At 41.0% G+C, this 22,244-nt stretch overlaps 3 protein-coding genes across 6 annotated transcripts in view; 2 read left to right on the top strand and 1 right to left on the bottom strand.

The window, feature by feature from the left end:
• Positions 1-3,201: 3,201 nt before the first annotated feature.
• On the top strand, positions 3,202-8,021 carry LOC112572055. The gene is made up of 6 exons (XM_025251569.1): positions 3,202-3,364; positions 3,782-3,987; positions 5,048-5,530; positions 5,823-6,184; positions 6,376-6,758; positions 7,205-8,021. Exons 1-5 carry the CDS (start codon positions 3,203-3,205, stop codon positions 6,579-6,581), a joined length of 1,419 nt encoding a protein of 472 aa, XP_025107354.1. The 5' UTR covers position 3,202; the 3' UTR covers positions 6,582-6,758; positions 7,205-8,021.
• Positions 8,022-9,904: 1,883 nt separating this feature from the next.
• LOC112572135 (myeloperoxidase-like) lies at positions 9,905-18,398 on the top strand. Its single transcript, XM_025251689.1, has 12 exons — positions 9,905-10,133; positions 11,830-11,954; positions 12,347-12,470; positions 13,332-13,581; positions 13,797-14,110; positions 15,242-15,429; positions 15,872-16,105; positions 16,304-16,486; positions 16,817-16,934; positions 17,043-17,212; positions 17,474-17,576; positions 17,788-18,398. Exons 1-11 carry the CDS (start codon positions 10,037-10,039, stop codon positions 17,489-17,491), a joined length of 1,821 nt encoding a protein of 606 aa, XP_025107474.1. The 5' UTR covers positions 9,905-10,036; the 3' UTR covers positions 17,492-17,576; positions 17,788-18,398.
• Positions 18,399-18,577: 179 nt separating this feature from the next.
• Positions 18,578-22,244, bottom strand: part of LOC112572054 (leucine-rich repeat serine/threonine-protein kinase 2-like) — a 46,358-nt gene continuing 42,691 nt past the window's right edge. For all 4 annotated transcript variants that reach the window (XM_025251567.1, XM_025251565.1, XM_025251568.1 and 1 more), the window contains exons 65-68: positions 21,923-22,063; positions 21,143-21,318; positions 20,609-20,698; positions 18,578-20,142 (exon numbers count right to left, since the gene is read on the bottom strand). In XM_025251567.1, the coding sequence (XP_025107352.1) occupies positions 20,024-20,142; positions 20,609-20,698; positions 21,143-21,318; positions 21,923-22,063 (526 nt within the window). In that variant the 3' untranslated portion in view covers positions 18,578-20,023. The remainder of the gene's footprint in view (positions 20,143-20,608; positions 20,699-21,142; positions 21,319-21,922; positions 22,064-22,244) is intronic.

The raw sequence follows: 22,244 nt of genomic DNA, 5'->3' as shown, positions 1-22,244 counted from the left end.
CCTACAAAAATCTACATCGAATAACATGGCGAGGTGAGCAGTTCGTTCGCTCACATTGTGGAACTCGACTCAGTTGTTCATAATCTGAGAAACATGAATCGAACTTGGAAGTCAGTTAAGTCATACAGATCAGATTTAATGGGTTCGTTTTCCTACAAAGATTAGTTTTTTAAAGTTTTCAAATAATTGCCTCGTAGCTAATGCATAGATGGACCAGCACCTACATCGCCGTTAGTCTTTCCCCGTTCCTGATGAAGTCCGATCACCGAGGAAGCAGGTGGCAGGTGGCTGAGTCGTTAGAGCAGAGGCATCCCGACCCAGCGGGTACCCGGTTCTATATGCGACCTACCCCTATTGCTAATTGAGTACCAGACTCCTTACAGAGTAGGGGAAGTTTAAGGCAATAGGGAGGCCCCTTCCCCTCAAAAAGTGGGGTTTGTATGACTTCACTCCCTAACAACCGGAAACTTGATGTTTTATCGGTGATTTGTTTCCTACAGGCAAACATACAGATTGAAATGATTAATAGTCTTCCCAATGAAGATAAGATTTTCATTGCCTTTAATCCCTCGTCGATTCGTTTTTCCCTTTTCTACCCTCTTTTCCCCTACTCCCCTCCCCCCGCATCCTTCCATTCATGGAACATATGTATATTGACCACATTTCACAAGCAAAACAGCTTTGCAATATCTTGTTTGCGAACAATAATATTCTGTTTATCTTATTAGGGTTTTATTATAACTTTTATGTTATAGGTTTGTGAGCACAGTGAGTCAGTACAGCAATTAGTATACAGCATTGTCAAGAGGACGAAAAGAAACTGAATAAACTAAGGAAAGAAATTTTGTTTGTGCACGAGAGAGAGAGAGTGAAATGAATGCAGAGAAAGAAAGAACATACAACCACGCACTTTCCTTGTTACTACAGTTACATCAACCGGTCAAGCCCTCGTGACTGTCTAGTCAATAGTCACAAAGGCTGTAGACAGATCATAGAAGTCTGTGGCTGTAGATATCCTCGGCCGAGCCAAACCGTCTACTTTCTTTTTCTTTCAATTCAACCTTTCCTACACAAGAACCTCCCACCCGAGTGCTGAGTCTCTCCAACACCGTGTAACACACGCGGCAGGTTGTTGGGGGTTGGTCTGTGTAAGAGGGGTGGAGGGCTGGGGACTGCACAAATAGACAAACAAGTCGGCACGAGCGTGTAGCTCCCGGCAAACCTCGGGTGAATCTGATCTTCTCCCGGCAGGACAAACAGTGGCAAGGCCAGTAACTATATTTCTGTTAAGGTTTAGCGAAATGTGCAGATTTATTGGATTATTAGTCTTTTTGCAATCCTTGTGTGTGTGTGCGACCTTTAAGGCTACTACAAGACAGTGATAATACCATGAGCGACATGACTACACACAGGGACCACAGGGTACAGGTCGCGACAGGTTTCCAAAAATGTCGACCATCAGTGACATGAACACAGTAATATCCTGCCTTCTCTATCTTGATCCTTCAATGCTTATTTCTATGTAGCCGGGTATTGGGTGTGTTGTGATGTGATTGTGAGGGTTAAACGTCCTCCCACTCAGACGCAGGAACAGCGCCGCCAAAATGTCGAGTCCTCCTTAAGTCCCCTGACATTTGAAAGTAGAGCTTCCAGAATCGGACAAAAACAACACTTGTGAAAGTGATATAAAGAATTCAACAACTTGAATCTCCGCCAGATGATCTCCAGTATGGAAATTTTGTTATAAGAGATAAACTCATGCGTCGCATGTGGAGTGAATTAAAAAATTTTGACTTTTTTATGTGTAAACAACACGATCATGTCCATATACTAGTCCTTGAAGAGACTAGCAAAGAGCTGAGATTTGGGAGAGAATGCACCGATGATTCCCCCCCTTCCCCCACATCCTTAATGCCCTGTGAACACACAAACACAATACTGAGTTGTCAACTTGAAAAAATTGTAATTGTAAAAGAAACTTTATCAATGAAGGTAGTCCTTGTAATGTCCGCAATGGATTCATGCATAATCAAATTCTCAATCAAATGGACCATCTACATCTGCTGGCTTCCTTTTCAGATGGCAAACACCAATTTTCCTTCTAGAAAGATTCATAGTCGTGTTCAACGGACACGAGGATCACCCCTATCTGTTCATCAGACATTTTCAAGACAGGTGAGACAAGTAGACACAATCATTCCTTGATATTTATAAACATCTTCCCAATCAATTAAGACTACATTTTTGGCAATAGTTTCAGGGTTTGTTTGCGGACAAGATAAATATGAAAATGTAAGTGAAACTCATCTAGTAGCTTTGCATTTGGAAACTAGGATTCAGAAAAATGAAATAAAACTTTTGATATACGCTTCTAGAAGCTTCTAGAGCAAACAGGGAAAGGAATGAGGATTACGAAACCTGAGAAGGAATGGTGTATGTAAGAAACCAAAATCAGCACCAAACGAGTGATAAGAATCTCCTGAATATAATACGAGTATATATTTATATAATGTACCATGGTACCTTCCTTAACATCTTTAGTATCAAACATGCCTGCAGTATTGAAAATCCCATTCATGCAAACATTTTATAATAACCGAAAACAATAGCTGTTACCTTTGAAAAAATATTTATACATCTATAATCCATCATAAGTATTGTGTATGCCCTTCAGGGAAGAATCGTAAGCCAAGCCCAGACATTCTGGACACGATGGGTTGACGATGCCTTTCCTGATCTCAACTCTCGTGCCTACTTCCTGCCTCCTGTGTATGTAAACCGCGTGCACGTGACCAGAGAGGCGACTCTTGGTCAAGATGTTCTCGTCCTTCGGTCAGCACCTTCACATCCCGGTCAGATGAAACAGCCTACAGCGACTGCATCCAGTTCTGGTCAAGTTTCTAGTCTTAAGCCGGTTTTTGAGAGTGACATCCGAGATGACTCGGCCATGCAGCGGGTTTTCATGTGCCTGCAAAAGCTGGGCGATAGCAGGTCAGAGGTCATGGTTGGAATCAGTCAGCTTCAGTTCGGACAATACCTGGGTGAGCCTTGCTACGCCGCCGCGGCTGCCCAGCTTCCCCGACCCTCCAACCTTCCTCCGAAGTTGGAGAAGGGGGACTTTGATGTGCTTCTTATTCACCAGCAATACGGTTTTGTTGTCTGCGAAGTGAAAGCTTTTGGCAACAAGATACAGCAGCTGAACATGCCACAGCCAGATGTAGACAATGTGATCAGAAAAAAATTGAAGCAATCCGTGTCACAGCTGGACAAGGCGGAGGCCGTGCTGTCTCACCTGGTGTCTGATATCTCTCCTAGTCTCCGCATCACTAAGACGATTGCGGTCCCTAACCTCACAGCTTTCCAGGTACAACAGGCCATTCTTAGTGACCTCAAACTTACACAGGTAAGGGTTGATCCTATCTAGTGTCAATGGGTTACAATGTTATGAAACATTGGGACTATGGGCATAACACTGTACGTTTCTTAGCATGCAAAAAAAAAAAAAAACAAAAAAAAAAAAACCATGCTTCACGAATTCCCTCAAAAGATGGAAAGATCAGCGACTTGCGAAGATCAAATAATGTCATGAAGTAAACTTGTGTTTTATCAGTTGCCATATGGTAGCCAGGAATGAAATTAAATTCGTTTTAACGACTGTACCACGTGGTACAGAAATAGTGTCTCGAAACAAATCGAGCTCTTTCCAATCCTGTCATCTGTCACATATGTTTTGTAACGGCATGTGTTTCACATTTTAACAAGAAGATAGTTCATTTTACAGGACCTGTGTCGGTGTCTGGGAACAACAGACCCCGCCGCCATCACTGGTCTCTGTCTCTGCTCTGATCAGTTGTCTGACCCGAAGACACCATGGGACGTCAGTAGCGATGTGCTGATGGAGCTCGAGAACTGGTGGAAGCGACGAGTGGCTGGGGCTGGGCCTGACAGTCACATGACCCCTGTCCTGTACAAGACACTGATAGCCAGGTAAATGCTAGAATGTGCTAAACCAAAACAAATCGAATGATGAAAATATTTTCATGGAAAACAAGTTAAAAGGTAAGTTGACCTTAAATGATAGATGCTGACACTCTGAATCATGCCTAGTCAAAAGTTTATTTTAAAAACGATATTTTTACCTTTAATCGTGTCTGAAACACGGGTCTGAACGGTTCAAATAGGCCGCCATGCTGTGCTGGCGAGTGTCACTGAACCCTCCCGCTGACGGTTAGTCTCCGTAGTGGATGAGGGTCGTCAGAAAGTTGGCATCTTGGATTTAGAGATTGTGTATTGATGATAGCTAAACGAATTTGTTTAGAAACTGTCTGAAGAATAGACAAACTGAATAAACCTCCTTCGGAGTAACTAGTGTTGAAACGAGTTGCACTTGCTAAAAAATGCGTGCTGCTCCCCACGTACCCTTGGTCAAAGGTCAAAGTTTACTCAAGTCTCTTATATTTCTCGTCAGTCGTGACTTTTCCACAGATTTCATGTTTCCCGTGCTTCTCGCACCTTGCAAACTTTGACCAGTCAACAAAACTGCTCTCAGTAGCTGTCAATCGATATATTTTTTTCCAGTTTCGTTTTCGTTCACGAAATAGTCCACAAACATGGCGGCCTTCGTGAGTCAGCCCAAAGCTTTGTTTTAAATACGATAAAAGTAAGTGAATGATCGTTTTGAAACTCAAAATTTTAATCGTTCATGAATCAGAAGTCTTTATCTACCATTTAAGCCCACCTTACCTAATTATAGAATGTACACAAATGGAATAAAGTGACCGATATGACAAAAATATCCATTTAGAATGTAAACATCATTAACATAGTTAATTGACGGAGAAGTATTTCTGAAGTATTTTATTCCAATTTATTTGGAAAAAACAAAAAAACGTCCAAAATGTGTTCAAATCACACATCGATGTTCCTCTAATATTCCTCTCCCATTTTCAATAAAAATTTTCTAAATCTCGAAACTATAATTAAAGCACTCGCACGAAGTATGTGTAGCACGATACAATGTTTTCCATTTGATTGTTGTTTATTCTAGGTTCTGTGGTCCAGCGACCACGGTGACAGTGCCATGCACATCTCCTCCCCGCCTGTGTGTCAAGACCTTGGGTCAGGCCGTGTTCTTGACAGGACAGTGCTACACTGCTCAGATAACATTGTTTCCAGAGCAAGTCGACCTGCTCAATAATGCACCCCAGAGACTATTTATAGCCGGACCACCCGGAACAGGTAAAACCGTGATGCTGCTGCTGGTGGGCACAGAGTGGCTGCGACGAAGAATCCAAGTCAACATTGTGTGCACCGGCAGGTGGAGCCGTGTGGCATGTAGGATGGTGCACCACCTTCTGCTTCACACTATAAACACTCAACAGATTGCTGTGCCACTACCCGGCCTGCTGAAGCTGCATCAATATGATTTTAGTGATGGCAAGGATGTGGAGAAAGCCGTGAGTGACCTGTCACAGATGGCGACTGAAGGGTCGTTGTATGTCATCGCTGATGAAGTAGCTTCAGAGCAGAGGTATGCAACACTGAATGTATAACCATTATTGTTTGACAGGTGTGTTCGTCTTAGAAATGTCTCAGAGTGGTTATAAATCATTGTTAAGTGTGAAATACAATTTTAAAATAATAATAAATTTTATTTTGTGTAGCATGTAGATTCCTTCGTGAATACTTAAAAAACATGTTTGAGCTGAGCTGAAAGAATCTGTTGCCGAAGCTTCTGTTGAATCCCAGTAAATGTTTTTTTCTCTTTTGCTTTGAAGTGGTACTGTGACCTGTGTTGTATTTATGTCTCATGTCTGTCACAGCTCAGACTATTACTTTAAGGAGTTTTGCGAAAAACTGCTGGCACGGGTATCTAACCTCCACCTCTGGGCAGCAACTTGTTACCATGGAAATGCACCAGCCGGTTGGCAAACGGAATCATTAACTAGACCCCTCCGCTCTCCTCCAGTCATAGTGAGAGAAATAGAACAAGACTGGGCAATAACCAGAAGCAAGGAAGTCCAGGCGTACAGTGAGCGAGGAGTACCCGACCACACGGACGGCCCACCAGTCACACAACTTACTCACCGAGGTCAGGATCACTCGGGTCATGTGATCGGCGAGTGCATCACGTGTGGTCGTGAGGTGGCCAGCTTACTAAACAGTCTTCACATCGGAGTTCAAGGTGAGTGCTTGTATTGTTTACTTAAATAATAAACATATGACAGACGAACAGTAGAGTCGCTTGTAATTTAACAAAATGACAACAAACAGCCAAGACAAGAACTAGTAATCCCGAGATCAGTATAGCTGAGATAAATTATCCAAAGATGTATGTTTATTGTATCTTTGAGACAAAAATTTTTTTAATGTTAGCTCCAAACACATCTGCGACTGGTGTCCCCACCAAAGGCAGTACCCCACCACCTACCCTGCAATGGAGAGACGTGTTGCTGCATTCGAGTGGTGTTGGTGACAAGTCGGCTGTGGTGATGGCGATGAGAAACGCGGGGATTCCCGTGCAGGTGATGAAGGAAGATGATCACGAGGATGTAGCCATCGCCCGCAGTGATGTGGTGTAGGTGGCGGACGCAAAACTTATTCGTGGTGTGGAGAGAAAAGTTGTAGTATGTTTGCAGACTAACCTGGCAGACCTCAATGTCCGACTTCACGCCATGTCCCGATGTACCTCACAACTTGTAATTTTCTCCACTGATAGGCCACTGGACCCTGGCCTTCACCTTCAGGCTGACACCCAGGTGAGTACAGATTGTAGCAATAGCATCTAAACTTCCCAATAAATAAAACTGTCAGTATCATGTCATAGTTTAAGCCTTTAAGAAGGAAGAAATACAACAACAACAAAGATTAAACGACAACAAATACAATAATATAAATATATCTTCCTGCTTTAAAACTTCGTGATATGCAATAGAAAAGATACTTATCAGTCCCAGCTCAGCAATCTCTATAAATTATATTCAATACTAAAAGAACTGTAGCCTCAATTATGTGTGATGCCGTATTCTACAAGTGCCATTCACTTTATAAGGTCGGTTTACTTTTGGTGTATTAAATGAAGTGGGTCGTCTGTGGATGATAATGATGATGATGATGATGATGATGTCATTCATCAGCCATAAAAATATAAACACACGTATTACTGAGGGTAACACGGCCTCTCTAACACTCCTGTTTGTGACAGGCACAGGAATTTGCCGATTTTCTGTGACACGATACTGACAAAAGCTCTTCATCTCTCCATCAATGGAAATGAACTTCATCTTTGGGTGGCGAGGACTTTCTAGGGACATGCAATCGCCAGGTGAACTCCGATGTGTGTCAGTAACGGTCGTGAGGTGTTGACGTAGTTGTGAGCGCTGTGCACTGTAACGAGTGTAAACTGACAAATTATGGGAAGTGTGTCCGTAATTTTGATGTTAGGATATAGTTGTTGAAATCCATCTGACCGTCTGTGTGTGCGACACAAACTTGTGATTGTTCCTCCTTCCAACTTAGGCACCTGTGCTGGTAGTTGTGAAGTGAGGGTAAGTCTTTGCCCTGGGGTAACATGGGGAATCGAGGATAAGCGTCCTGTTGCCGATGTTATAAAGAGGTGTACAGACCCCCAAAGATGTTTTGAAATTGTGGTTATAAAGAAGTCGCAAAGGTAAAGAAGCATGAATTAAGTAGTGCCCACGGGGCTGGACATGAAGATGACACTCCCACGTCTGTTGCATTTCACGAGGTCTATTGTGTATTTCAGCTGAACCTTTAATGTCACCATGAATATCATTCGGTGCACAGACTATGTCTTGCTTCTTTAGCAACAAGACTTCTTTACAAAATATTGATTAACAGACTCTCACATGAAATATATTTCCTTTCGAAATCTCGTCAGTTTTTGTATCCATGTGCACGTGTGGGTGTGTGTGTGTGCATGCTCATACGTGCCTGGTTTAGCCAATCTTAATAAAGACCTATGTAGCGAGCCCAAAAATTGATTGTCCCTGCCTATTAAGATCCACCTTTAAGATATATGTCAAGAATATGAACGAATGACTCGGCTTGCTTTGTTCTCTGGCTCAAAACTTGTCTGCAAAGCTGCAAAGACCACCCATTCATCATGCAATGGAAAATATAATAAGTAAAAAAATATATATTTTTTAGAAAAACACTTTTCTTTGAAATATACTAAAGAGGATACACTACTTTTTTCCTTAGGTATCGGGATTTTTTAAGACCTCTAACTTAATATAAAAGTGTTAAGGTTCACTCTTTCAATGCTTCTAAGAGTGCCACTCACTTTCATATTTTAAAGAAAATCTCAAGACCTAAGGAAAACAATGGAGTACCTGAGCTAAACGATTTGATATGATGTTATAAATAGTTTTCTAATTCATTCCAGTCCCAAACTAAGCGCAGTTGATTGTCCACACCCGTGGGAAATGCGATGACTTGTAATTCCCTGGAACATCCTATCCACAAGCATGATGGCAGGAGTAGGAGTTGTTTTCTCTTGACCCTGTCTCTTATCACATCTTGAGGTTCTCTTGACACGTTCAACTGTCATCATACTTGCCGCTGTGTCAAATCACTGGTCGCCTTTTCCCACACAAAGAGCAGCAACTTGGGGAAGAGGACAGTGTTGCCTGCGGGACATGGCGCGAGTTATGGGGTAGTAGTACAAGTTCGTGGTATAACGAAGGCTTTCAAATCTCGCACATTAATTATGATGAGGTTAGAACTAATGACTACATCAGATAGAAATTTTTGATAGTGTTAGTAAAAATTCAAACATCATATGATCGGGGAGCCATGCTACATTTGACACTCCCTCATTGTAATCAGATCCTGTCAGTCTTGATGCAGGACAAGTAGAAGGAGCGACTGCCGAATTTCTCCCATCTGATACAAGGCACAAAAGCTACAAACTTGTCACAGGAGAGAAACTTACCCTACTTACAGGATAAAGCATCAAGATACAACTCGATGCAATGAGCAATTTAAAATACCTGAATAATAAAAAAAACACCTGAAGGCAATGTCGACTTTAAACTTTGATCATTTGCTAATAACTAGAGTTTTTATATCGGTCAATGGGAAGATGACAACGAGCCAGGTGTTAGAGGAAGAGTCATCTGTACTTGTAAACTTTAATATCAGCCCCCGAAGAGAATCTGGCAACTGTAGGCAATGAACTGTAAATGAGGTAACAGATAATATCGCAGAAAGTGACGATCGCTCCGCTCCTAGGTCTCGGCACTGGAGACAAGGGCAATAAACTAGGTTGTGTAATTCCCCGCAAGGTGTCATTGCACTCCTTTGGATATCCGTCATTCTCAGAGCATTGGTCACTGGTGGGGAAGGGGTGAGCCCAGGTCACTAGACACCCGAGTTGAGAACGCCGGTAACGACACATTTGCACGTGCAAATAAACAGGATCGCACGTGTAGCCGCGCACATTTGAGAAAAGAGACAAACATGAAAACCTACAAATATCGGGAGTACTAATTCCTCCATCTTCCTACATCCTTCTCCTTCCTTCTCTTTCTCATACACACACACCACTCTTTAATCTCCATTTTTTCACTCTTTCTTTTACTCTCTCATTCCTTTTTTTTATAATTCTCTTTTTTTTTTAATTTCCCCACTCCCCGTCATTCCTTTATATTCCTTCATTTCTTTCCACTTTTTTCTCCCACGATCCTTGATTCCTGACCTACAAGTTCAAAATTAACAACAAAAGAAATAAACAGCGAAACATCACATGTGATTAGACTGTGACAAAAGATTGTAACCATGATTTTTTTTTTAAAAAAAAACTCGCCTCCAAATAAAAGACAAGTTGTACAGACATGCGATGGATGTGACCTGTGACCACACTGGTTCGCTGTTGCACAACACATTTGATCCGCCGATCTTGAAACCTCTCCTTCTTCTGTCTGCCTTGCCCCAGGCCATGGCGGCCTACACTTTATAGTGATCAAGAACTCAACACTCGGGGAGAAGCATTCGAGGACATCGCAGCCTGACCATGAACTGTCGTGGCATCGGCGAGTGTTTCGGGACCTCTCCTCGGTCTTCGCTTCTCCTGGCTGCTCTGATTCTGTTGCTGCAAACGGACTTCACTTGTAAGTGCACCATACACTGTTGTCACCTGCTTTTATGTCTTTCTCTACTTTTTTGTCGTCCTCTCGCTCCATCACATTAGATTCTATCCACGTAATCCGCCCACGACTGTGTTGCATCAGAATTAACACATATCTTGATTGTGACAAACGTACTTGAAAGCCCTTCCTGAACGAGACAAACATGATCGAACATTGAACTAAGCCTGACAAAGTTTTTATACTTAAATATATGAAAATCCGTTTTAACCGTGAAAAATATGGACGTTTGGCCTAGTTTGTGTGTGAATGTCACAGGCAGCTAACGGTTTAAAGACCAACGTGAATTTTTTGCTTTTTTCAGATATCGGTAGATATAGGCGATATAAAAGTAACCTGTAAATTTCATCCCCCAAAATTCATCCGTTAATTAATTATCCGGTAACAAAGTACTCGATTTGCACTTGCAATCAACGAACGCTGTTAAGTGTACCACGTCACGCTAACAGTGTACTACGTCACGCTAGTGCACCAATCACAAGGCTGCCAGCAGTCAACACCAAACAGAATGAGCGACAGTTTGGATTATTCAGATGCTGAAGTCTGCATCTCTCGTGCTATAAAAACACATTTTCAGAACCGAAAGAAACTGCACAAATAAAACTGTACCTTTGACTCCGAGGGTTCCTCAGTCTCGAACACATCGGAGGCACATGGTGATGACGATGTCGATGAAGAACGACTTTACATGACTACACTGTAGGTACGATAGATGTTTGTCTACGGCCGCAAGCAGATTATTGTTATCTGCCGGTAGAAATTAACTCAAGTGTAAAAAAAGACTAACACCTGAACGTTTACCGTATTTACCGATAATCAAGTCGATGTCTAAGACAGCAGACTTGTTTATTTAGTTCTGCCTGGCCTGGTAAGAACGACTTTCTTAAAGTTGAGACGGTTAATATTACCGATGTTAAAAGCTATATTGCTGAATTTCTAACTGCACGTGTGAGTCATCCCAAGAGTATTCCAAGAGTGCCCTCACCCTCTGTATTATCTCAACAACAACAATAATGGGATTTATATAGCGCATTTCCAAAAAATGTTTGCTCGGGGAGCTTTACATAAATCATATATAGACTATATCATAAATAACCATGTAACCATATGTAACCATATTAGCATATAACACACACCCTCACTCCTATTACAGATGCTACTCATTCTTCTCCTTGTTCCTATTCACCCCTGTGGAGCATAGGGCTGCAAAGTGCTTGTGTTGCATTTGCGGTTTCTGTAGCATCCTCCTTGTTTTACTGGGTAGGGTTGCGAGCCACATGCCCAACCCTCCTCCTTCATCCGGGCTTGGGACCGGCAGGTTACCCGGGGGTTTTCCAGGCGGAGAAATTGCCCAGACGTCAGAGAATCGTTTATTATATAGGTTATATGTGGTAACAGGACATCTAGACAATTAACAAGCAGAGAGGATGCAATAGAATCAAGATCAAGTGTTTTGGGGCTGCTCTTCAAACAAATTTAATTTCCTTAAACTGTTCACTAACTGGCTCAAGACCACATAACGTAGGACCATGTTTCTTTACCTAAAACTGACTGTAGAGCCCGTTCGCCTCCTCCCCACCCACTCCATCCCAAACCAAAACAACTTTATGAGTTAGGGAAAAAGAGATACATATCTTATCTTTCTTGCAATCCTCCACAGGGTCGTCTTACTTCGACGAGAACGGCAACTATGTGATGTGCGGCACCACCCCCGAGATGCTGGGCCCTCGACTGACTCTCAAGATTAGAGGAGGACTGGACATGCTGCAAAAACTTCCCAGACAGGTAAATCGAAACATTTGGGTGGCCCGAACTCTTGTTCGCTTCTCTGTTTGAGAATTTTCTTTCTTTCCTTCTGTTTTCTTTGTTTCTGAGGTAAACGGTAACGATCTGAGTTTACAGAGAAAGAGTCAAACATTGATGGACTGATAGAAACAGAATAATGAAGAGAAGCACAATTCGAGATAGACCATGGACGGATTGGCTGAATGACTGAAAGAGACACAAAGACGTAGACAGTCAAGATGAATAATTTTCTGGTTGGCTGACTGGATAGCTAAAGGCTATAATGACTTTTGGCTAAGTTAGGTAACTGTTTCAAACGCAGTCTAGCGAGTAAAGTCCCCTAACGAAAGATTTGTTTGAATTGCTATGATGTTTGCGCCCTTTGCCCTCAGGATTGCAGCAAGAGGACAACCGAGGAGGATCGTTATCGGACCTACGACGGAACGTGTAACAACCCCGGCAACCGTGGCGCCACCTTCTCCTTCCTCAAGCGCCTCGTGCCGCCAGCATACCACGGTCTCTCTCTCTCTTACAAATACGCACACACATGCACGCACACACATTCACGCACGCTGCATCTGCAGCCACTCCCCGCTTCTTTATGTTTCCAGTAAAAAATTGTTGTTCGGTAGATAGGATGGTAGAAGAAACAACTTAGCCTGGAGGTTCGTGTCCTCGGCTGCACAAGATCGCTGGTTTAAGTCTCGTTCAGATCTTCGGTTAGATAAGCTCCCCTGTTCTGCAGATATGAGCATCTACCTGAGTGATCAGGGGAAGTAACTAAGAGAGGGTTGGGCTCCGTCGTTCCTGTTTCGTGCCAGAGACACGATAACATGTAGTCCATTGCCCTCAGGCTGTGGCACCCTGTATCTTTATGCACACAAAAAAAAAGAAAGAAAAAAAAGAATAATAATAATAAAATAAAGAATTAAAAAGTAAATGTCCTTTTTTCAGTCCGCATCTACAACTCAGTAGTGTTTATGATCGAGAGCAGCCTTTCACCGTTTGTTCCTCACACTTTGATCTTTCTGTTTCATTGCACAAAAAGTTTCGAAACGTGTGTACGTTGTGTGTGTGTGTTTGTGTGCCCTTCTGTCTGTATGTGTGTGTCCTTCTGTCTGGAGTTGCTTGCCCCTATCTCGTTACGCGCACAATGTCTTTATTCGTTTTCCACGTTCAAGCAAGGCTTTAGAAAGCATTTACACGATGATGATTATTATTATTATTTGCAAAGATTCATTTAAATAAAATAACTACTGCCTGATATTACATAAACGAAATGAAATTAATTTCTTCTAGATGAACACTTATGTTACGTAGAAATAATCGACAAAAAAACAAAAGAAATAAATGCGTGTTTGTGTACATACTTGACAGAATCTAACGGGCCCCGACAATATGGGAAAGACTTCAAGAAGTTGCCCAACCCTCGTCTGGTGAGCCGCACAATACACACCGGCAAAAGCGACCCCAGCAACCACACACTGCTTGTCATGCAGATAGGACAGCTCCTCGACCATGACCTCAGTGTCATCGGGGTGCCCACGGAGAAAGACAAAACAATCAAGTGTTGTGGTGTTCCCCTTGACAAGCGAATTTCAGTAAGTTCAGAGCCTGTGACTTTGCAGTTAATGAAATAGTTCGCGATTGTAAACTAAACAAGAGCCTTTAAGGATGCTTTAGTGTGTTGCGGCCAAGAACTACGAATCTAAGCTCATTTTTCACCATAAAATCCCAGAAAAATATGTTTGTTAATATTAAACCCCTTAATAAACCTCGGTCCACTTATCCAACCTCATTAATTTCAAATGCTATAAATAACCTGGTTTATACCTCGTCCAGTGATTGCCTTCCAATTGAAATCCCACCTGGCGACCTCTACTTCAAGGACTGCATGGAGTTTGTCCGCTCGGAGCCCGCGCGCCTGAGGAATGGCTCCATCATCAACCCACGTCGTCACGAGAACGTCCTCACCTCCTTCATAGATGCCTCCATGGTCTACGGCAGCGACCTGTCCAAAGTTCTCCAACTGCGAGACAATGGCGGCAAGGAGGCGCTGCTCAAGACCTCGTTCTACCGAGGCAAGGAACGTCTTCCTCAAGGAAAGCCGGACGTGTGCATCAACGATGGTCCCGACCATTACTGTGCGCTGGCTGGTAGGTCTGCTTTATTGCGAGCCAGGTGAAGGAGAGTGTGGGAGGCAGAATGGAGGTGGAAGTTTATGATGACAAGGTGGTTGGGAGGAACAGAGAGAAAAAAAAAGTATCTAACCACCCCTTATCACGAGTGATCGTTGACATGCATAGACACGGGCGGCAAAGTTTATGAGCTTCTTGGCTTTCTTTACCAGGTAAAAGTTGTGTGTGAACATCACAGGAAATCAGTGGTTTGGGGGAAAATGTTAGTACATTGGAACTTTAATCAACACTTGCCAATACAATGAGACCTTAAAGCACTTGTGAGGTTTGGCGCTTCAGTTTTCCCGGTTGGCCTTTAATAAGGGAAGGGGTGTCTTTGTTATTGCTTTTGTAGGGTGGACAAGCATAATCTGATGCTAAAGGTAGAGCCCTATAAGAGACACATGGAATCGAACACGATCTGATCTCATGGAGGATCTGAGGATGTCTAGTATAATCTGATCCCAAAATACTGCTGGCATCATCTGAGTTCAAGGGTTACTACCTTGACAAGATCTCAACGGAAGTGTAGTAAAGCCTTGTGGCCCATGATCTTAAGACAATCTTCCATGATTTAATCTCAAAGGGAATGTGTGGTCTCAGAGGACGTCTGACATGATCTGAACTCAGAGCAAGTCTAGCATGATCAGTATAATAATAAGACCATAATAATCTGATCACACCCTCAGAAGAAGTATAGCTACCCATGATCTCAGAAGCAGTCTCAAATAGAGTGGACCAGCTAGAATTTCGGAGTGGTTTTAGTATCGGTCACAGGTGATTAGTGCGTGAAGGTTAGGTGAGCAGCCCATGTATTATTAGCACTCATAAACCTGTGGACAGGCACGCATTTTGTATTAACAGCAATATGGCTTGTTGATGGCCGGCATTTAATGTGGTGATCTCTCTGATAGGAGATGTTTTACGCGACTGAAGTGTTGGAGACATAATATCGACAGATCTTAACGGCTGGATGATAATTCATCGACTGACTAACCTCACTGGTATTTATTCCATAAATTATAGTGATCAGGCTTGCCATCCCGCCTTCCCCCTACCCACAATCCACCCACTCCCGGGCCACCTTCTTCCTTCCAACATCTTTTGCAGGCGACGACCGAGTGAACGAGCAGCCAGGCCTGACCGCCATCCACACGGTGTTTCACCTCGAGCACAATCGTCTGGTAAGAAAATTAGTAGCCGACATTTTGGTGGCTCAGGGGCGACGAAGCACACCACTTGACATCGCAGCCTACATAAAAACAGCGCCACTGCTCGTGAAGGAAAAACTGTTCCAGGTAACTACCTGGCATACTTCGAGAGGAGGGATGACGGTGAAAGACGAAAGACGACGAAAAAAGATGACAGCAATGACGATGGCGAGCGAATGGTGGGAGTGATGATGTTAGCTTCTTTTTTTGGGGGAGTCTTTTATACAGACATCTCGCTATCTCTTTCTTCCCTTTTTCATTCGCTCTCTCTTGCAAACTAAATAAACAAAACGTTGTATATTTTATTTATTTACCAAAATACTGTAAAACATTCTATTTTTACCAATGATAATGTCACCTTTATTTTGGTCATGTGTGTATACTGTGTTCAGCACACACAGAAGTAGTACTTATGTACTTGCATTATAACACTTTACATACTTGAATGGACAGAGAGAATTCTGTCTAAAAATTCGCAGCAGCACAAAATTGAAAATATCCAATGAATTGTTGTCCGTGAATATTGTAGACGGTGCGCAAGATCCTCATTGCGGTATGGCAGAAAGTAGTGTACGGCGAGTACCTTCCTATCATCCTGGGACCAGACATCATGACCAAGTTCCAGCTCTGGACGGGGAGCAGGGTGAACTTTGACCCCCACGTAGACCCCTCTATATCCAATGCCTTCTCCTCGGCTGCCTTCCGCTTCGGCCACACGCTTATCGCCAACGTCTTCCATATGGACAAAGATCACATCCTGAAGGTACTGTGTAGTTGTTTATCTTCTTACTGTACTCAGTCTGTCGTTCACGTCCTCTCATTCTCTCACTTTCGTCCTCGATAAACGATAACCCCAGCAGTTTTTTTTTCCTTTTTCATTTCCCGTGTTTCCCGTCACAAATGTTTACAGATTAATTTAGAAAAAAAAGTGACCTATGTCTGGTTTCGCGTTTTCCTGCAGGATATGTTCAGTGAATCGTCTCACATCTTGGAGAAGTACGAATCAATGTGTGAGGGTCTGGTCAGCTGGAACAATGCGGCCGAAACTTTCAACAGACATCTAGCCGACTCCATCACCAATCACCTCTTTGCAAACAACAGGATGAACAAGACGGGCCTGGACCTCGCTTCTCTAAACCTGCAGGTAACATCAGGATGACCAGGATTCGGGGAAAGTGGGGAATGAACGAGGTAAGTTAAAGGTACACTCGAGTCAACTAACATGTTGGGCTTAAAGTAGAAATTTTACAGATCCTCGCACGAAGTGAGTCCAAAGTACCATTCTACCAAGTCTTGACATCCCTTACAAATGCTCTTCTACGGATTGCAAACTTTATATATTCTCGAAGATTGCAGACTAAAAATCAGGGTTGCGTTATACAAATTAGTGAGCTGTGTCTTTTTGAACAAACACTTCCCCTCGAATACGAGCAAGCAGTTGCCTTGGATTTATTGACCAACTGTTTGTTGCCAGCGAGGTCGAGATCATGGGACAGCAGGCATCAACGCCTACCGTAAATATTTTGGACTGAGACCATATCAAATTTCAACCAGTTTTGGGACTGCGCTGTCGATCTTCGAACCCTCTACAGGTGTGTACATTGCAATAGCCTACAACGTATAGTCATGAGTCATCTAGTGTGGAAACTGGTCCCATATTTCAGCATGTTGCATTCGCACCTATCTTGTGTTTTCAACAGCCATCCAGATGACGTTGACCTCTTCACTGGTGGCACGTGCGAAAGGTCAGTCAAGAAAGGAATCGTCGGCGAGACCTTTGCTCACATCCTGGGTCAGCAGTTCCACGACCTCAAGTTTGGAGACAAATATTTCTTTGAGACAAGCGACCAGCGTTACGGGTTCACCACAGGTACTATTGGAAGGCCAGTCGGTTACACGAACCTCACACTTTTAAAGAAACTTCTTAGTCAAGTCTTCGGCCTTGTCTTTCTCGAACGGACTTTAGTAGTTCACAATTTCACTCTAGCTGACCAGCGACACACTTTGCTACAACAACTGCATGTTACGATACTGTGAATTTTCGGGATTTATATTGAAGTCGGTCATTTAATGGAAGTGCAAATGACTAGTATTTTCCTGTTTCCAACATTGTGTCCTACTTGTATTCCAGCTCAACTTATTTCCATAACGAAACTATCGATGAGCAAGATCCTGTGTAGCAATGGCGGTATCAGCTATATCCAAGAAAAGCCTTTTCATCAAGCCAACTACTAGTAAGTATGGCATTTCATAATCACTCTCCAACATACGCAATCTGTAACCGAAATCATTCACGGAACTCAACTTAAGAGTTACTTTTTCGAGGTTTCCCCTGAGGATCTGACTTACATTCTCTTCATAAAAAAATTTTCACACCAGAGACTTAAATGCTTTTAAGTTTTTTCAGAAAATATACTGCAAAAGCAAATTCATTCTGTTTTTCAGTTACAACCCTCTTGTACCCTGTGATGAGCTCCCAGATATTGACCTGACCTATTGGGTGTCAGAGTTCTCCTACTAACAGAAAGCCATGGCCAACAGAAAAGAATCAACATAGCAGGCCTGCAAGAGAAGACAGGTTTCATTTTAAAGAATTTAAAATTTAAGAAATATATAGAAAGAATGGCAGGAAGTGTATAATGTTCTGCTCACTCACTGGACACTGTTAAGGTCTTGCAAAACATTATTTGTTGCCAACAGAATAATTCCAGTTTACTGGCACCTGTTTTGTTGCTTCAAAGATTACTGAACAAGAGACCATGAAGCATGTAACATCATCTGCATTCCTTGACAAATTTGTCATCACTGTATGAGGTCATTAAGTACAAAATCAAATTCTTTAATATGTTAATGAAAAATTGTGTTTCTATTGTCAAGAACATCATTATGCTAAGCCTTCTAGTGCACAATAATGATTATTATTAACTGGCTTTATTATGGTTGTTAAAGGCTTCAACAAATTGCAACACGGTGTGAGATATTGTGATTGATCGTGGCACCTTATGTCATAAAGTAACAGCAATTATAAGAATTCAATTAAAAATAAATTATCCTTTGTGTTTCTCAGGTTTATTGAAAGTTCCAGTTGCAGTTTTTGTATGATTATCTTTGATGATTATCATCAATATATATTGTGATTTGCATAGTATAAATAGGCTTATGCATGGCAAAAACAAAATGGGAAAACATGTCAGGTGAAATCATAGGAGGGACAGTGACTTTCGTATCCATTAAATTTATAACCACATCTTTATATAATGTCAAACAAGGAAAAAACCCACAAAGCTCAGAAATATAACAATGAGTTGTTGGCATCATATGGCATTAACTGTTCTCTTGAGCAAATAGGCCACAACAACATTAGCAATTCATTTGATATCCCTCATAGAGGAAGTACTGCATGTAAGACCATGGCCAAAGGCTCCAGGGCAAGAAAACACAACATCTTGTATCACTTAGACAATATTTTCTTTATAACCACAAAATAAGATACCTCACATTTTTTCACATTCATAAAAGATATAGATTTTATCAAGCTGTAAATACATCACATCAGTTAATATGTAATTAAAAAAAACAAAGGTAAATGCAGAAATTAAAATTCATTTCACCGATGTCTATTCTGAATACCCAAGAAAATATAAGATACAGGTTCTTCGATGTGTAGCATTTGGCCCCTACTCTAAAAATAGTTAAAATAAATAATTATGAGGAGACCCAATAATCACTCTAATATCTAATGGGATGAATGAACATAAATTAGTCATAAAGAAAACAACTCAAATAAAATACTTTAAAGATAGTCAAGGTACACACAGACAAAATGCATTAAAATATTTAAAATATGGTCACAATGTCATTAAACATTTTTTTATGCCTTAACATGAACTGTTCACTATACAGCAGTCTCTTGTACAATTTAAATTATTGCAACACAACAATTTACAAATTTGTAAAACAATTTGTTATAAAAACATGATCATGGTGCCCAATGAACAAAGATGAAGACACATGACCTATATGTATACATTTTTTTTTATGCTTAATGAGAAGTAGAAACTAAAACATAAATACTGGCATAATGCACAAGCACAATATTCATCTACTTAACATTCTTACTGTCGTACTCTCTTGCATCCAAGTCTTTCATTGTCTTTTCCATGTTCAAACAAAACACATCATTCAAGAAATATCTTACCATTTATGCTTTGGAAATCACAGCCTTCAAAATAGTTTAAGAACACTATGGCATGACATTCTCTGGATTTTGAACAGTTCATGACAAATAACTGACAAATTTCTCTCCTTTCCTTAGTTGATCATGCACACACATGTATGTGAATGTGTAACCACACTTGTTCATTCTCATTCTTCCTTCTGCACTGCCCACTCTTAGTATTCATGTATGTGTATGAGTGAGAGCGAGACAGAGAAAGTAGGAAGAAAGCATTATTTACAGCTATTGGTTCTTGCGAGAATTCTTAGCTTTCCATTAGAAAGTTCTCTTCTTGCAGCACTGTTTTAAGAGATCATTTCATATATACCAATCCACATCATTTCATATATACCAATTCACTTTCTTCTACAGCATGCACAGAATGTCTCCATAGCAAGAATACAACATTAACAGGGTATGAACTATCAATGCCCCCAGGAGTATTTTACATTCCTTTGTTCCATTCTAATTCTGACTTTGCAATTTTTCCAGTAGCTGCCTCCTCTTATTGGAGTTGTCTGCCAGTGTCTTTAACACTTGTGGATAGTCAGCTTCCCAGACAGCAACACAACCATATTGATTCTCTGCCACAAGTAGAGAGGCAAATAACTGACAGTTTTTAAATGTTTACTTGAACTATTAACAGTAACAACAGCAAAAACAAGTAAGATAACAGTTACAAAGGATTCAAATTTGTCAATTGTTTGCAACTAAGCAAAATACAAGAAATAAAAGAAAATGAAATAGGAATTAAGCATTAAAATATTTGGTTTAAAAATTCACTTTAAGAGACCTCCAAAATCACTCATAATTTTATAAAAATGTATTTATATTATTATAATAAATATTTAAACATCAAAGTTAGGTTTGAAAACTAGAGATTTAAAATCTACTTCTAAAAATTATACATTGTTTTGGCTACAAACCCCATTCCCCTATCCTTTCCCTGAGGAGAAAAACTAAGTTTAATTTTTATGAAAGTAAGAAGATAGTGGAGATGAGAGAAGAGATTGAGGCAACAGAATCACTGTATAGCTCTGGTGCTATTACCTCTTTCCAATTCTACATCTGGCCCTGTCTTAAAACCAAGGCCTCCACTCAGTATAATACTTGTACTGGAAGAACCATATTTCCCTGGGCCTACAAAAAAATATTTTAATTAGACAACATATCAAGATGTAGTCTTATTAGACTGAAGCACTGCAAACAGCGACCTAAATAACTATGAACACATTGTGGAAATTAACACAACTGACCACAGAAAGTTGTGAATTTTTCACATTGTTTTTTCTTTTTAAAAAAACAAAACAGGAAGGACATGAGGGCCTTAATGGTCTGTATTGTTCCTTCAATGCGAAGTAAAAGGGAAGACTGAAAGAAAGTGAGAAAAATTGTTCTCCTCTGATCACTCAGCTCAAGCTTCCAGAGAAAGCGCTTGCTCATACAAGTGTTCTCTCCCATTACCATATTCTTGATAAGGGGGGAATAAAACTTGGCAAAGAATTTGGATACTCGTCACACAAAAAAGTGAAAATATACTAGCTGTTGTAGCAAGTGACAGCACAAGAACTATTTTGAGAATACCTGTCAATCTGACTGAGAGAAGACTGCGAATGGAGGCTGTATGACGGTCAGTGATGGTCAGGGCCGTCCAAGCTGTTGTGTCAATCATGGCCACATGACCCCCACCAGTTCCCACCCACAAGACTTTATTTTCATGCAGTGCCATGGAAGTAATGCGGCTTTCTTTTTTCTGTAACCTGTAGGCACAACATGAATACCTTTAGCCATTCTATTTCAACTCTGCAGCCATCTGCCGATAAAAATCAGAGCTACTACAATGTTAGTTTCTAAAATAACATTTTTCTAGTGAATAATTCAGACTTTCAGAATTGTGCTTTGGGGTTGTTTTTTTTTTTTGCATTTTCAAGGACCAACAAAGCTTTTTGTATTTATGCTTTTTAGAAACAATGAAAAAAAGATGCATAATAAAGTAACTGCTAAACAGTTTTTTTAACAAGAGACAATTAGCCTACTATATTTATTCTAAAGCCATACTTTGCCACAGTGTGTCATTCCCAACTCTAATATAGAACAATAAAAAAAAATGTGTTTCCAAAGAACAAGAACCTTAGTGAAGTAGATGCAGACTGGCTATCAATAATACCTGTCAATGCACAGACCAAAGTTATGACAATAAGCAAACATAATGACCAACAGAACAAAAAAAGCATTCAACAATGAATTATATGGATGGATGAGTGGCAGAAAAAAAATTAAAGTATTAATTTAGACAAAGAAAACAAAGTAACTTGGTGACCAACTAAAATAAAATTCTGGCAGTAAACTGAGGTTCATGCTCACTTGAAAACATCACTGAGGTCCATGATCATCTTGCGACGCTCCCGCTGTAGGTCCCATGCCTCCACTTCTGTCATGTTTCGTCTTGAAAGGTACAGGAGACGGCCACATGCCATTGTCAAAATAGGCTTTGATGCTGGCCCACTGAAAAAAAGGAATATGAAAAGAAACTCCTCAGCTTTATCAAAGCAACACTCATGAAACAGCATGCACAAACATGTCTTCCTAGAAATGTTGAAAAAAAAAAAACCCACGACAATGATGATGATGACAACAACACACACACATTCACTTACACAGGATAGACTAAACCAGGGTACAAAGA

This window comes from Pomacea canaliculata, linkage group LG9, assembly GCF_003073045.1.
Source record: "Pomacea canaliculata isolate SZHN2017 linkage group LG9, ASM307304v1, whole genome shotgun sequence".
Taxonomy (NCBI): Eukaryota; Metazoa; Mollusca; class Gastropoda; order Architaenioglossa; family Ampullariidae; genus Pomacea; species Pomacea canaliculata.
Note: the sequence above shows the minus strand (reverse complement) of the source record. Positions and strands in the feature narration are given on the sequence as shown.

Bases quoted from the DNA above. Each gene is read 5' to 3' on its own strand.
- LOC112572135 (XM_025251689.1), top strand. From the start codon at position 10,037: ATGAACTGTCGTGGCATCGGCGAGTGTTTCGGGACCTCTCCTCGGTCT. The intron at 13,582-13,796 runs GTTAATGAAATA...TACCTCGTCCAG, and splicing joins TCAGAGCCTGTGACTTTGCA to TGATTGCCTTCCAATTGAAA. The intron at 16,487-16,816 runs GTAACATCAGGA...GTTTGTTGCCAG, and splicing joins TCGCTTCTCTAAACCTGCAG to CGAGGTCGAGATCATGGGAC.
- LOC112572055 (XM_025251569.1), top strand. From the start codon at position 3,203: ATGCCACAGCCAGATGTAGACAATGTGATCAGAAAAAAATTGAAGCAA. The intron at 3,365-3,781 runs GTACAACAGGCC...TTCATTTTACAG, and splicing joins CTAACCTCACAGCTTTCCAG to GACCTGTGTCGGTGTCTGGG. The intron at 3,988-5,047 runs GTAAATGCTAGA...TGTTTATTCTAG, and splicing joins TACAAGACACTGATAGCCAG to GTTCTGTGGTCCAGCGACCA.